Source organism: Phodopus roborovskii, unplaced genomic scaffold (genome assembly GCF_943737965.1).
Source record: "Phodopus roborovskii unplaced genomic scaffold, PHOROB, whole genome shotgun sequence".
Lineage (NCBI taxonomy): Eukaryota > Metazoa > Chordata > Mammalia > Rodentia > Cricetidae > Phodopus > Phodopus roborovskii.
This window is the reverse complement of record NW_026125444.1, coordinates 14,998,847-15,014,491: the sequence shown is the minus strand read 5'-3', so window position 1 is coordinate 15,014,491 and position 15,645 is coordinate 14,998,847. Positions and strand designations below refer to the sequence as shown.

General features: G+C 48.5%; 1 protein-coding gene across 1 annotated transcript; it reads right to left on the bottom strand.

Moving 5' to 3' along the window:
- Positions 1-2,083: 2,083 nt before the first annotated feature.
- Positions 2,084-2,443, bottom strand: LOC127215453 (60S ribosomal protein L27-like). Its single transcript, XM_051175903.1, has one exon. It carries the CDS (start codon positions 2,420-2,422, stop codon positions 2,084-2,086), a length of 339 nt encoding a protein of 112 aa, XP_051031860.1. The 5' UTR covers positions 2,423-2,443.
- Positions 2,444-15,645: the final 13,202 nt, after the last annotated feature.

Sequence of the window (15,645 nt, the reverse complement as noted above, 5' to 3'; positions counted from 1 at the left end):
AGAGCCCCTGAACATGGAAGTATAGGTTTTTGCAGAGCATTCACTTTCACTCTTTTGGACACTAATGTCTTAAGAGTGCAGTTGCTGGGTCGGAGACACTCTTGTGCAAAGCGACTGTGCCATTTGCTTTTTTAATGGCCATGTGTATGAGTGAGCCAGTTTTTCTGCATCCTCCCTGGTATTTGGTGTTCTCGTTATGTTTTATTTCAATTTGGCTACTGCATGTCATTGTGATATCAGTGATGTTGAGTATTTCCTGTGTGCCATGTGCTGTCTAAATCAGTTCATGCCTTTTGCCCTTTTTCTAACTAATTTATTTATCCACTGTTAGATTTTATGGGTTCCTCATCAACTCTGGTAAACTAGTCCTTTGTCAGATGTATAATAACTGTATCCTCATTCTCACCAAGCCTTTCAAGGGCAGAAGTTTTCAGTTTTGGTGGGGTCCAAGTGCTGCACCATTTGCAGAAAAAGCTGTCTTTTCATTCAACTATTTTAAACCATTGAGACAGGAAGCAGGGTCCAAAAGGCAGATAGACTCTGTGCTCTTGACCTGTTACCTATTAAAAGTTTGCCTTGGACTGCTTCATCATAAAACACCAGATTAAATGGTCACAAAGCCAGAATGTTTACAGACAAGGAGCCTTTGTGACTGGACTAAGCTAAAACCGGTGGCCTTTGAGATGGGCATCCAAGTGACAGAGACAAAGGGGACACGTTACTGAGGACGAACGCTATCCCATCCAACGCCCTTGGTAAGCCCCCAAAGCCAGCTCAGATGTGGGCTCATCTATCAACGCAAGATCACAGCATTTGCTCTTGGTTGACTTAAAAATCACTAATTTTGGAGGTCACAGCCGAGCAATGCATCATTAGCTTCCCAAGAGCTTGCCAGAGAAGAAACCTCTGATGTGTGGGTTCTGATAACAGTTGCCTTGGTTACTTAGCAGCAACTTGAAGCCTGCTTTATCTAAAAACACCGACTCTTTGCTTAAACCCACGGGCATCTGATGGGAGACTAAAGTATTTGCCATCTCTGCCTTCATATTGTGTCTGTTGCCTTTGTTGTCCTCACCCCCAGGAATCAGGTTCCACTGAGCTCTAGCGTTGAATATTTGAGAAATGGTTAATCCAAAACCATAACAACAAAACCTGTTGCCTGCTGGAGCTGGAATCTTTCTTCCACCCTACCTGTCCTTGTGTTTAGGTCTATCTAGAGCAAGGCACAAGCTGGAACTTTCCTGCCAGACATTGATTCCTAGCAATAGGAGCAATTTCAGCAGTTAGTGGGTTAAGTCACTGTCCATTAGCCCACAAACCTCAAGGTCAGAATGTTTACCCAGAAGAAGGAAAAACATCTTTTGAAACCATGCCCATGACCAAGGGACAATTACCAAACTTTAGCCTAGCCCAGAAAATCAATGATTGCTGGCTGGTCTATTGTGTGGAACAGAGCCACCTGACTCCTCTTTCCTGCTGCTGAATTCCTTTGCCTGCAGCTTCAGTGGGCTAGCTCAGGCTGAAGCCCCAGGAGAGGAGTCTTGCCCAGTCTGGTTGTCATGTGTGACTTGCTCTCATTTCTACCATATCTGCTTCTCATCTTCACAAAGGAGCTGGGGATGTTTGTGTGGAGCTATTCTAATTTGATTTTCAATAGCTGTGTTTAACAACTTGTTCTTCAGATTCTTGGAAATTTAACAGCTGCCTCTCCGAGCAGTTTTTGACATATGCGTTGTCAAGTCCCTTCAGCTTTGCCCGAAGCCTTGGCATTTGATGTGGTCTCCTGCCTCAGTGCCAAAATAAAAGCCATAGGAAAAGTCCCTCTCCTCATCTCCCAGTTTATTAAAAAGCCCCCACCCTAACATATCTCGGTCCTGTTCTGCCTTTTGTCCTTCATCTTCAGAGGAAGGCGCCCCGCATGGCATCCAAGGCCCCGGTACTTGGTACTGTGAATTCTGACTCCACCCAATTCTTTAGAAACTTCAACTCAGCTGGTAGCCCTTCTCTCCAGTCCCAAAGAATTCAAACATTCCTTCCGGCTTCAGCCTTGCCCCTCAACCCATCCTCTCTCCCCTGCACAGACTCATTCCAGGAATCTGTTTCTTCCACCGCCTGCCTTCTCTTTCCTCAATCTGTCCCCTCTCCCGTTAGCCCTGTATTGGGGATCGCCCCCAGATCGCATGAGGTGGTTGTAGTTATAAACTTTCACAAAAGACTTGATCTTTGATCGCTTGGCGATTTTCTTCTTGTCCATGGCAGCTGTCACTTTTCGGGGATAGTGGTCAATTCCAGCCACCAGGGCATGGCTGTAAGGGTGGTCTGAGGTGCCATCGTCAATGTTCTTCACGATGACGGCTTTGCGTCGGGAGTAGCGTCCAGCCAGGACCAGCACCACTTTCCCGGGTTTCATGAACTTGCCCATTTCGACAGCAAGTAGCCGGTTCCCAGCCTGAGCTGGGAATTTTGAAGCGAAAAGGCATCACTGGTGAAGTGACACGCTACAGACGAGAGTCAAGCGCGCCACCCAGTGGGTTACATATACCACTTACCATTCCGTTAGGACCTCGGGTTCAACGTGTAATGCCCGGGCAGAAAAGTGGCTGGGTCACTTGGAACCTGAATCATAGTGCAAACTGGGGACACCTCAGTTTGCCTCATCTGCTTCTCTGGACTCACACAGCTCGCTAAGTGGAAGAAGGGAAAGAAAACGCCAACAGAAAAGGATTAAACAATATACATTTGGTGAGCCATGGGATTGCTTCCAAGACACCGCACAGGCGCGCCGCGCCAACCTTCTGGATGATATGCCTGCGTAGTAGGTTGGGTCGGACGGGAGGGAATCGCACTGGTGAGAACAGGTGCTCCCAGTCCAGGTCGGAGGAGAGGCCCTTGGTCCTGAGAACGGGGCTGAGAGGGTGGAGGTCGCAGATGTATGGCAGTTTGGATGGTTCTGGATAATGTGTCTTCACCAACACTCTATCCTGGGGAGATTCCCAGTCCCCTTTCCTGGGAGAGTCTGGGCAGGCGGCTGGGAGCGTTTGGGAGCTCAAAGAAAACATGGATCAGCCCTTGGGCCCGCACATCTCCCGTTTCTGCTCCCTGATCTCTACTCCCTCAGCAGGACCTGCTGGCTGTCCACTGCTCTCTGGACCCTGCATGAGAATTTTTCCAAACAATCTCGCAGTTCAACCACCAACCGCAGCTGAACCAGGCGAAGATCGCAGCCAGGAAGTTACCGATTCTGGGATTCAAAACGTCTTTGTCAAGTGCTCAGTTTTGAAGCACAGGAAATAAAGCTGCTGCCCGAACATGGAATGTGGGCTCAGAGGAAAGTCTTCATGGTTTCTGGGTAACTTGATTGACCGCCACCCACCCGGTTCATTTATTTATGGGTTTACAGGGTTACATTAGAATTCGGCTAAAAAAGTGTAGGGTCCAGATTTTCCTGGGGAGAAAATGGAAGCCTAGAGAAGTAAGCATGCTTGCCCAGGGCAACATAGCATAAAGAGGAGAATCCAGGTGAGTGAATGTCCTTCCTAGAGGGGGAGAGAGTTAACTTTCCCCACACCATTCAGTTCCGTGCTGGGAGCCTAGCACGGGAAAAATCTGTAGGCACAGATCCCTCAACTCAGCCTGGCAGCCGGCTGGGTTTCCCCCCTCCCTCCCTCCTTCCCTCCCTCCCTCCCTCCCTCCCTCCCATCCTTTCTTCCTTCCTCTCTCCTTTCTTTCAATCTTAAATGTTTTTCATTGAAATAGATTTACATCCCCCTTCAGCCCCTCCCAGATATCATCCCTTGAATCTCTCCCATGACCCTCTCAAATTGACAGGCTGTTGCAATCTCTCCACACCCCTTTCAGGAATGTTCTCTGAGCCAGCCGTAGACACAGGAACTCTGATATAGATGTGTACATGTCTTGGGGTTGGTCTTCTGCCACCCGTTCATATGTTGATTTTTGCATTCTGTCCAGTTGTAGTTTTCTGTGATGGTCTCTATTTGCTGTAAAAAGGCTTCCTTGGTGAGGGATGATAGCTACACTTATTTCTGAGGACTTGGAGATAGGAACTGTCGAGAGAACACGTGTTTGTCTTTCTGTCTCACTCAATATAATCTTTGCTAGTTCCATCCATTTACCTGCAAATCCCATGAGGAGTAGGGTTGCTCTTTGGACGAATGCTAGGTGATGGCATAGCTGGGTCACGTGGTACATTCAATTTTAGTTGTTTTGAGGATTCCCCATACTGGTTTCCAGAATGAATGCACCAGCTTGCATCCCCACCATCTGTGGATGCAGAGTCCTAGTGTGTGTGTGTGTGTGTGTGTGTGTTTCTATTTTTTATATTATTTTATTTTTTTATTTTTATTTTTTTTACATTTCTATCCCAGTTCCCTCTCCCTCCCTCTTTCCCTCTCTCCCACCCTCAGATGCACCCCGACCACCCTCCCTCCCATCCCACCCTCCCACTCCACATGCAGGGTGATGCCCTCCAGGAGGGGTCATCTAAACCTGTCAAGTCTTTTGGAGTAGGGACTAGGCCTTCTCTCCTGTCTCTAGGTTAAGGGAGTATCCCTCCATGGGAAATGTGTTCCCAAAGTCCTTTTGTGCACCAGGGATACATCCTGGTCCCACTGTCTGAGACTGCCCAGGCCTTCTGGCTGAGGCCCATATACAGGGGGTCTGAGTCAGTCCCATGATGGATTCCCAGCTATCAGTCTGGGGGCCCGTTAGCTCCTCCTGCAAAGGTCCTCTTTCTCCATAACCTTGCCAGTGTTTGTTGTGAGTTGTTTTGTTGATGTGAAGGCCATGAGGTCAAGAGGCTCCTTAGCCCCTGGAGAGAAAGATGGGTCTCAGTTTCCTGGGAAGCCACCAGGCACTGGGCACAAACTGATATGAAATCCGCTTCAAGGATTTGCCATCTCATTCATGGCCTCTCCTGCTGGCTTCTGATTAGTTTTTGATTTACAGACTTTAGATGGCCCCGAAGCTGTCTTTGCAGTTTCTTGGCCCCATGGGGGACATAATCAAGAAGTGTGGGAGCTACAAAGCTTCCCCGCCACTGTTTACAACACACAAGTGTGTTTTCTGCTCAGTCCCATGAAATACCATCTTCCTTCAGCATGCTAATGTATATGAACAGGGACCGTATAACAAGCACTTTTTTAGGTACAAGAGGGGGATTGGAGGGGCACGGTCCCACGAGTGGGCGGGGCAGCTGTGGCCAGCTCCCGCTGTTTCTACTGGGCCAGGCCCCCCCTCAGCCTTTTCATGCCATATTGGCACCAAAACCCTACCCTTGGAGCGCCGGAGAGCTCACTGATTTGCCCCAGTTCTTAGCATCTTGGTGTCAGTACAACGGGTGTTTTATTGGCCACCTGAAATTTTGCTAATGGAAGATTCAAGGGTTTTGTGAATTTCCTCATGAAACATGAAAAAGTAACTCTGTCTTCACTTTTGTTACTGTTTCTTGAAATTCTCATGTGTATATATGTATGTTTGTCCATGGGTATGTGCAGGGGCGTGCAGGTACCCGTGGAGTCCAGAAGGGGGCTTCAGATCCCTGGAACTGTAGTTTTCAGCTGCCTGACAGGTGCTGGGAACACAACTTAGGTCCTCTGGAAGAGAGGCGTATGTGCTCTTAACCAGTGAACCATCTCTCCAGTACCGAGCAGGATTAACTCTTCATTGACCATAAATACTGCGGGAGGATTAAAGCACCTGCAGAGATGAGGGGTCTTGTAGGGGAGCAAGTTTATGGAGGCATCTGAACCCCAAAGGTCACTGTAGTGTTTCCTGTAGCTCAGGGGCCAGCCTCTTTCCTCTGTATCTGACCAGGCCATGGATTTCTTTACTAGATTGGACTTTAGAACCCTAGCACAAAACCTAATTTAGTCTGCCTGAACTAAGACCTCCTGGGATTGGCCACGGGGCTTCTATTCTCTCTCTTTCCCCTTCCTTCTCTCCCTCCCTCCCTGTCCCCTCCCTCCCTCCCTCCCCCTTCCCTTACTCTCTCCTCTGTCCCTCCTGTCTCTCCCTCTCTCCTCTCTCTTCTTCCCTTCTGTGTCTCTCTTTCTCTTCTCTCCCTCTCCCTCCCTCCTTCCCTCCCTCCCTCCCTCCATCCCCCCCATAGCCTAGAGGTGCACAGTACCAAGGGAGGCCTCAGGATTCCTCTAGAGGGGGTTTATTTTATTTTATTTTTATAATCTAGGCTCAAGCAATGTATCTGGAAATTCCTTGAACAGCTAGTGTGGACCTGGGTGGAAATACTTGGCTTAGCAGCTCTCTGCTATGGCTGGGAAAGGCATCTACCAGTTGCCCCCCTGGCCAGCCTGGATGGAGCAGCCCCACACTTCCAGAATGTTGTCTGCAACCCTTTGGGGCTGCCTGTTTTGTGCCAGGGTCTCATTGCTCTTCCTAGGATCCCTCTCCCAGCCACAGCTGGCTCCTGAAGCAGCAGCTGCTTGTTTTCCCTTCTGGGTTAGGGACACATCTGCGTGTAGCAGTGCCCAGATAATTTCTGATTGCCTTCCCTGCTGACTATACAGGAACTGAGCGATTTCCCCAGCCAGCCCCTGGGGAAAACAATAGAATGTTCCTGCAGCCAGAGTCCTTACTGGCCAAGGAGAGTATGGCTGGGCCTGGTTCTAGGAAGAGCGAGGCCAGAATGTATCCTTAGGAGAGCAGGGAGGGATCTCACAGCTCCCTAAATGAGGCAAGTGGGGCGAGGCTGTGAGACCGAGTGATGCAATATGAATAAACAGAGATAGAAGAAATTTAGAGAGAGGAGGGTTCTGGAGGAGGAAACTTCTTGGAGAGGTTTTGTTTTTTCCTAATTCTGTTTGAAGTTAGACTTCAAGTGGCATCCAGAGGGGAAAGCAGGAAAGGAAAAACATCGGTGGCACCATGCCCAGCTGCATGCCAGAGACTGGGTGCCAGGATCACTACACCCTGGGGGATGCAGACCCATGACTGTCAGGGAGGGACTTTCTGGGCAACGTCTTGCTAAGAGACAACAATGTTCTTCAGGGCAGGGACGTGCTCTATGGACCATTTCTGTCTGCTTAGTTTGTGTGGGGGTTGGGGGTTGTGCCACAGCACACTTGTGGAGGTCAGAGGGCATCTTGAAGCCATTAGTTTTCTCTTTCCTTCCATCTCCTAGGTTATAGGGACTGAGTTCAGGCTGTCAGGCTTGGCAGCCAGTGCCTTCACTAGCCGAGAAATCTCTCCAGCCCTCTTCTTTTATTGCTTTTGTATTTGTTTTGTGGCGCCTCTGTGTTGCTTAGACTGGCCTTGAAGTATCTGCGGCTAGATCATTTCTGTACCCATGGTGTCTCGCATAGAGCTTGGTGCAATACTCACTCAAAGAGTAGCCAGGCGCTATTATCATGTTATTCTGAGTCCTTATTCTTCCATGGGCTGCAGGACGAATATTATTATATCCAGTACAGTACTAATCAGCATCAGAGAGTTTGAAGTGGCCGAGCTGAGAGCCAAACCCAGGCAGGCCGATTTAAATGACTCTGTTCCTGCTCACTGCACTCTCTAGACTCTTGAAAGAGAGAGCAAAAAGAAGAGAAACGTGAAGGTCATAAAACTGAAATGCCTAGTAGACACCACTCAAATCCTCTTCCCAGTTTTTAGTGGCTCAAGTCTCGTGAGAAGACCCTTGGCACCAGCTCGGTGGCAGCAACAGAGGTGAGGTTTAGGACTCAAACCCCCTGGCATCCATTCTGGGGGGTGTTTATCCCTCCAGGCAGCTGACTCCTGCTGGCTTAGGTGAGAGCTGGCCCTCTAGTCTCGCTCAGCAGCCCACCACTCACATGGTAAGGCTGGCTGGCTGGCTATGTTAGGCACACTTGAGTTCCTTCCTGCTGGCCTTGGCAGCCCAAACCAGCAGGAAGGCATCAGGGCTGAAGTTCCCCAGGAGGCAGGTAGGCGGCATCCCTAAGGAAAGCTTCTGAGGCCAGAAACCTCAGAAACCAAGGCTCTGTCTGAGGCACCCAGGCCTCCAGGGCCCAGCGAGGAGCGGGTAGTGGATTCTCTGTGCTTGGGTTACTGCCGAAATTCCCGGTTCTTTGGTAACCTGAATACTTGACATTTTCAGGGTAATTTTTCTCCCAAGGCATCTGTTCTGGATCACTAATATCTGGTACATGAGATATCATTTTTGATTCAACATATTTAAGCCTCATTTTTCCCCTAGACAAGACAAATTGAATTTGTAGCTTCCCATACGGGGTTTTAGGAAAAGATTGGTGCTGGGATGCACTGTGTTCCCAGGCTGATATCATCTGATTGGCAGTGACAGTCTTTTCCCACTTCGGGGTATGAGGGGATAATTGCAGTTACTCCAGCTGGGAGAAGGCATGGTCGGGTTTTTCTCCTGAGGGGGGGAAAACGATTCTTAACAGATGGATGCATTTTGGGCCTTCGTGTTTCTCTCCACTGCCTGGGGAGCCCTTCTACAACAGAAGCCTCAGAGCAGTGCTCATTGGGCTATCATCTGAGCTCCTCTCCTGGGCCAGGGAGGGCAGGGCTGCCCTATGCTCTGGGGACAATGCTGGGAAGGTAGCAGTGGGGGCCAGGTTGGGTACAGAGGGGGAAATGACAGGGGAGTAGATGACAGTCCTCAACCAAGGCAGCTCCTGTGTGTCAATCTGGGCTTTCTACTCCAAACCAGGGTTCTCTCCTCCCTCCAGGACTTTTGTGATGGTGACAGAATCCTAGCCCTAGCTGTCTCCTGGCTATCCTACCTTTAGAAGATACAGGCAGTTGGGTAGGGGTGAAGAGTTCCCCAGCAGAGGGGACCAGAGCTGGTGTTCCTGGTGCTTGCCGCAATCCAGGCATCTGGTGTTGGAGCTCATGTAGCTGCTGTGGCTGGACTCAAGTGCTGACCTCGTCTTATGGCTCTGGCTGGTTCTGTGTTTGGGTTTTTATCCTTCCAGGGAGCTGTAGTGAGTCCGTGTTCTACAATAGGAACTGGAGGTGGGAAGAGGGAAGCTGGCCCTGACCAGCTTAGTGGCACTAGAATCTAATCTCATTAAATAAATAAAGCCTTGAATAACTTACTCCTTGCCAATACTTTCCCACTGCTCAAGGCTACACAGCTCTGCGACCTTTAGTCCGTTGCTTAGCCTCTCTGAACCTGTGCTCATAGCTATAGAAAATGAATATAGTTCGAGTTGCTTTCCTCCACCCAGGTTATTGTAGGGGATCAAAACTAATGACGTGTATTAGAGTCCTTTAGAAATAACAAGGTACTGTTCTGCTGGAAGGGAACCATTATAATCATCCTTTGTAGAGGGACAAGAATAGCTATTTCTTAGTGAGACTGTAGCAACACGGATTCTATTATGATGGATGAAGAAAAGAGCGCATTTTCCCAGTGGGAGAGCGACCCCAGACAAAACAGGAAGACCAATACATAACCCCAAATGAGAACAATGCGAGCGGTTTAATATTAAGACCTACTCAGATATAGTCCATAACAAAAGTGTTCTTCAGGTACAGTGAGATGGCTCAGTGGGTAAGGGCTCTTGCCACCAAGCTCGGCCACCTGAGTTTTATCCCCAGGACCCACAAGGTGGGAGAGAAAGACTTACTTCTTCAAGCTGTCCTCAGATTCCCACATGTGCTTGTAAACACACACACACACACACACACACACACACACACACACACACATGCGTGTGCGTGTGCGCGCCGAAAATTTTAGACTGCTCTTCGTTCTTATTAGAAATAGTTGTCAGAATCAAGAACAATTGTCCCACCCTTTCCTACCTCTGGGATCAAACATTATTTTTTCAGGTAGGGTCTCCTGTAGCCCAGGTCTCTGATCTTCCTGTCTTGCCTCTGCAGAGCCTGCAGGTGGCGGGACCACGCCCAGCTTCAAACGTCACTTATTTGATACGGTCCAGCTGGAGAGCTGGCTTCGGTGTTGGTGTGAAAATCCGGGGTCAAAGTGAGTCTCCTCACAAAGGCTCAGGAACACGCAGGCAGAGACCATTGCCGGTTTGCGCTTTGGCACAAAAAGCTTCTGTTTCTTTCTCATCCCAATTGGGAGTGACCCTGGTTTGACCAATCAGAAGTGTTACACTCTTCTGGTCAGGGTGATTGGTTTCAGCAATAGACAGGAAGTCCAAACAGACCAATGAGAGCCAGCCCGATGGGTTTGACCGACACAGGAACGGTAAGTTCTCTCTCTCCTGGAAAGTTGTCAAGATGGACAGTAAATGCTTAAAGATTTGGGGTTTTGTCGTTTGATACCCCCTAAGAGTACAACTAAAGCCGAAATAAGCAGGGTTAAGCAAGAGAGTGACTTCCATTGGCGTGATTTGAGAGCTAAAGGAGACAAATTGAGGCAAATCAGGTGTCTTAGTTATTTTTCTGTTACCGTGAAAGTGTTCTTGCGCCACAGTTCAAGGGTATAGTCCGTCATGGCAGCAGATTATGGCATATGGTGACATTTCATCTGTGTTCAGGAAGGAGGAGAGTGTTGAATGCTGGTGCTCAACTTCTATATTCTATTCAGTCTGAGACAGCAGCCAACAGCCTGGTGTCATCCATGGTTACTGCGGGTCTTCCTATCTCCATTAATGTAACCTAGATAATTCCCTAGAGGCTAACCTCATCTAGATAAGCCCTAACAAAAAAATGCCCAGGGTTTGTCTCCCAGGTTGACAATATTAATCATCATAGGAGTGGCTAGCGTGAGTAATTTTCAGTGGGCTGTGGTGCACAGAGTTGTCTAGCTGGTTATCTGGTACCTACCCCTGAGATTATGCCAGGAGGGTGGCCCCGAGTATAAAAGCTCTGTAGGGAAGCAGGACCTGGTGGCTCAGGCTTAAAATCCCACCCACTCAGGCAGCTGAGATAGGAAGATTCCTACCTCAAGGACTTTTGGGGGGAGGGGTAGGGAGTGAATTTAAGATTAACCTTGGTGATTTCATGAGACTCTGACTCAAAATAAAAAAGACAAAAGAGAGCTGGAGATGTAGCTCAGGGGTGCAGATTGTGAGCAGTGTGTGTGGGCCCTGGGCATTTGGGGAGGAGCCCAGTCAAGGAGGTGGCTGGGGGAGTGTGTTCCAGATTGGTTAGGTTTTGTCTGAACTGTTTGCTTTCTAAGAGAATCAGTTGTTCAAAGTGTCAAAGCCTCAGAAAACAAAAATCATGATTAACGCATCCAGGGTAGCTGCTCCTCCTCTTGGAGACCAGCTTGGGCTTGTTCACAGGGCAGCGGCGAAGTTTCCCAACAGCAAGCGAGGACAAGCCTCTAGGTATGAACACTTCTGGGTTCTGTTGTGTACTGTTGGCTATTGTCCTGTGGGACAAAGCATGTCATGTGCCCAAACACACAGTCAGGGTGCACTGGAGTATAACTAGGAAGGGTCCTTTGCCTGAGACACAGCACTACAGAAACCCACCTGCTAGGCCATGGGAGAGGGGCAGTCTTGGTGCTGGCTGTAGCCTGAGGACAGCCCCTCCCATCTTAGGGACTGCCACTCCTGAGGACACCATTCCTGAGGACAGCCCCTCCCATCTTAGGGACTGCCGCTCTGTGACTTTGACTATATTGTAGAAAAGAATTTTGGAATGGATTGGTATGAGACAGAGCTGTGTTTATTCAATAAAAATGAGAGTAAAAGAGCAGAAAATGAGATTTAAGTGGAGTCAGGGAGGGTGAGTGAATGCAGATAGTAATCAGTAAGACAATGGGACACAGGTCTGTGATCCCAGCATTTGTGAAATCGAGGCCGGAAAACTATGAATTCAGGGCTAGCCTAGGTTATATAGCAAGACCCTGCCTTTAAATAAGTAAACAAAATTTAAAAAGAAAAGGATGATACTATATACCCAAGGCAAGACATAGGTTCAGCCTCCTCAAGAGTGGGTCTGAATGGCTAAACAACATCTCTATATATGATTGTACGGATTTTGAAGATAGAATATATATGGATTGTGAAGATACAGTAAAGGACAAGATTTTTAAACTGTGTTTAAATACAGAAAATTTAAAACAAATTAAGTTTAAAAAACAAGAGGGGCTGGAGATGTAGGTCAGTTAGTGGTACTTGTTTATTGTACACAAAGCCCAGGGTTCTAACCCCGACACTGCACAAACCAGGTGTGACAACACACACCTGTAACCCCAGCGCTCCAAAGCTAGAGGCAGGAGATCATTCTTGTCTATGTAGCAACTCCGAGGCCAGCCTGAGGCATATGAAACTCTGTCTCAAAATGAGGATGAAGTGATTTCTCTCATCTTTAAACGTTTCGGGTGGTTATGAAGTGCTTAGTTCAGGTTTAAAGGGTGGGGAAGAGCGCTGATAAAGTAAAATCAGTGCTTGCACACATTCTGGCCTTGAGCAAGTATGGCTTTTTATGAAATTCTCGTTTGACATCTTTCTCAGAGAAGGGCTTTGTCCCTGTGGGCGATCTTCTGTGATTTGTCAGTTCTGTTGATATTCTTGACTCTAAGCCAGGGAGAAGTGTAATTGCGAGTCGGGGACAAGGGCTTTTTTTCTCCTCAATGCCTCCTCCTTTCCTCTGTTTTTCTGCCCTGCCTCCTACTCACAGCTTTCCATTGCAGGCTGCTCCAAGTGTGAGATAAAACCAAGTTTGCCTCCTGCTGAATTCTCCTATTGATAGAATTCCCCCGATCTTGTTATCCACACGACAAGGCTTTGGTAACCACACCTGCCTTGGGATCTTCTAAGAGGACAAACTGTCCAAACTTCTGCCTCCTCCCATGCCTTTCTCGTTGCTTCTAAGCATAATAGCCGGGTGGGTGGGGCATGGGAGTTCAGTTCTTGACTTTGGACATCCATTTCAATCACAAATATTTGTTTTGTACCTGCTGTGTGCTGAGACCTGTCTGAGATGCTGGGGTTATGGAGGGAAATTAAACAGGTCAAAAAGAACCCTGACTTCTAGGAGCCTGTATGTTTATGAGGGGCCATCAGTTAACAAGGCATACGGATGCAGGGGAGAATGGGCAGGGAAGGAGGGAATCAGTGACCAGGCTTGAAGAGCTCTTCAGGGCTGCCAAGATGGTTCAACAGGCTCATACTGCAGCCCAGGTAGAAGAAGGGAACTGAGTTGTCCTCTGACTGCCACATGCATGCTGTGTCATGTGCACACCCACTCAAGCAAATGATAAACATGGGATGGTAATAAATGAAAAAAATTACAAAGACTTATTGAAGAGTTTTTCACTCAAGAGCTGCAGCCTTGGACAGGTGACAGCTTGAGGGAGTCTGAGGCCACGCCAATGGGGAGTGTGATGGACCTAGGCATGAACCTGGAGACCACAGTGCAAGCATTGGCCTACTGTGCTTATGTGTCCTAGACCTCAACCTTAGGATGATGATGTGGTGAGCACATGCTTTTCCTGACAGCTGATGCTCTGATGGGGGAGCGGACGATGGCTGGCCAGTGGAAAACTAACTGGAATGTGGATGTGTGTTTGGGGTGGGAATGGGGTGGGTTCAGGTCAGACAACCATGGATCCATCTCGGCCTGATTATAGGACAGAGGGTTCAGGTTCAAAAATCTCAGAACTGAATTCCAGGGCAAGCCTTAGGAGGCCTCTAGACCTCTGTTTATTATCCAGTATCTGGGATGAACACTAAGACACCTTGCCATGCTCTGCCAAGGGTAGCAAGGATTACAAACCCTGCCTTCCTGAAGTATGGAGGGTAGGACCTAGGCTGTTTCCATGATCCCCACATCAATCACCAGTGTGCAGATCCAGTCCAAATATTTTATGTCACAGTCTATTCCTGTGAGGGGGAGGGAGAGGGACTTGACTATCACAGGCCTATGTAGAAAGTCTCTGCTTCCTGTGACTATGGTTTGTTCTCATCAGAGAAATGTATATTTTATATACAAAAATCTCTGAGGGCAGGTGTCTCCTCAGGAATCCCTGAGTATGTGTGTCTGTATGTGGTATGGTTGTGTGTGTGTGTGTGTGTGTGTGTGTGTGCATGTTTGGAATATGTATGTGTGTGTGGTATGTGTATGTGTGGTATATATATTTTGTGGGTATGTCTGTGTGTGTGCCATGGTATATGTGGTGTGTGTGTGTGTATGTGTGTGCTATATGTGTATGGGTATATATGTGTGTACATATATATGTTTGGAGTATGTGTATATGTCATAGTGTGTATGGTATATGTGTGTGTGTTGTGTATATCTGTGTGTGTTTATATATATGTATGTATGTTTGGAGTATGTATATATGTCATGGTGTGTGTGTGAGTGTGTGTGAGAGGGAGAGAGATCTGTGTGTGTGTGTGTGTGTGTGTGTGTGTGTGTGATGTGTGTGTGGTGGTGGTGAGCTGCTGAGGAGAGGGGAAGTTTTCTGATCCGCAGTGTTTCCTGGAGGTACATTGGCCTTTGTAACGGAGGTGCTATCTGTAGTTTAACAGCTGTCAGTGTCAAGGGGAAGCCCAAAGATGGATGTCTCACACACCTTCTCATCAGGTGTTTGGCCTTCCCTGTCCTACAGTCTGCATAGCTCCCAAGTTCCAGAAAATTCCCTCGAGGGTAGGGTGAGCAGGCCTGCTCTGGCTCTGAGAAAGGCTAAAGGTGGGAGGTGGGAGGAGCTTGTCCCAGGCTTCAGCCACGTCACTATGGGTAAGGTCTGAAAAGACGGCAAAACGTCTTGTTGCACAAACGGCCTGCGTGGGACAAGAGACAGGACTTCCTCCCCTGAAATGATCTGAGGGCTTCTCTTCCTGTATAGCTTTACTATGGTGGCTGCCAGTGGTCATCGTGACCCGCTTTGGCAGGGGGAACTGGTTCCCATCGGCACCCAGGGCACAGTGAGCTTGGGACGGGCTGCTTCTTAGACTCTTCCTGGGAGCTTCAGGCAGCGCCTCACAGCTGGCTTGTACCACACTCTCCTTGTTTGATTTGCTAAATCTCTGTTTTGGTTCACTGTTTCACATCCACTCTTGACAGCCTGCTGTCCCCCCTCAAGGCCCTGGGACATCTGCCAGGCGGTGAAATCAAATGTGACATTAAATACAACTCAGATCCTCATCATATTCCCATTGTCTCTGCCCCCCCCCCCCCCCCCCGTCTGCTCCATCCTTCTCAGAAACGCAGGATGCTCAGGCAGCCAGCAACCTCTCTAGAACGTGTTAATCTGGAAATTCTACCCCAAAGTACAGTCTTGCGTCTGTAACTGAGCTTTAACAGTGTTCAGCATTGTGATGATCTTGTTCATCCAAGCCAGAGTCTGTGTTTGTCTCACGTAGGTATCAAAGGTAAGCCCTTGTTTTCGTCGCTGTGACAAAGCACAGTGACCAAGGCAACTTATAAAATAAGGCTGTTAATTGTGGGGCTGGCTTACGGCTTCAGAAGCTGGCTCTATGGTCATCGTGGTGGGGAGCATGGTGGCAGGCAGGCATGGTGCCTGAGCAGTAGCTGAGAGCTTGCATCTGACCCACAGGGTAGAGGCAGGGAGAGAAGGGGGTGGTGGAGGAGATGGAGCCTGGCATGGGATTTCGCAAACTCCAAAGCCCATCCCCGGTAACACACCTCCTCCAACAAGGCCAGATCTCCTAATTCTTCCCAAACAGTCCACCACCTGGGAACCAAACATTAAAATACACTAGCCTGTGGGGGGCGGTTCCCCAGGTA

Bases quoted from the DNA above. Each gene is read 5' to 3' on its own strand.
- LOC127215453 (XM_051175903.1), bottom strand. From the start codon at position 2,422: ATGGGCAAGTTCATGAAACCCGGGAAAGTGGTGCTGGTCCTGGCTGGA.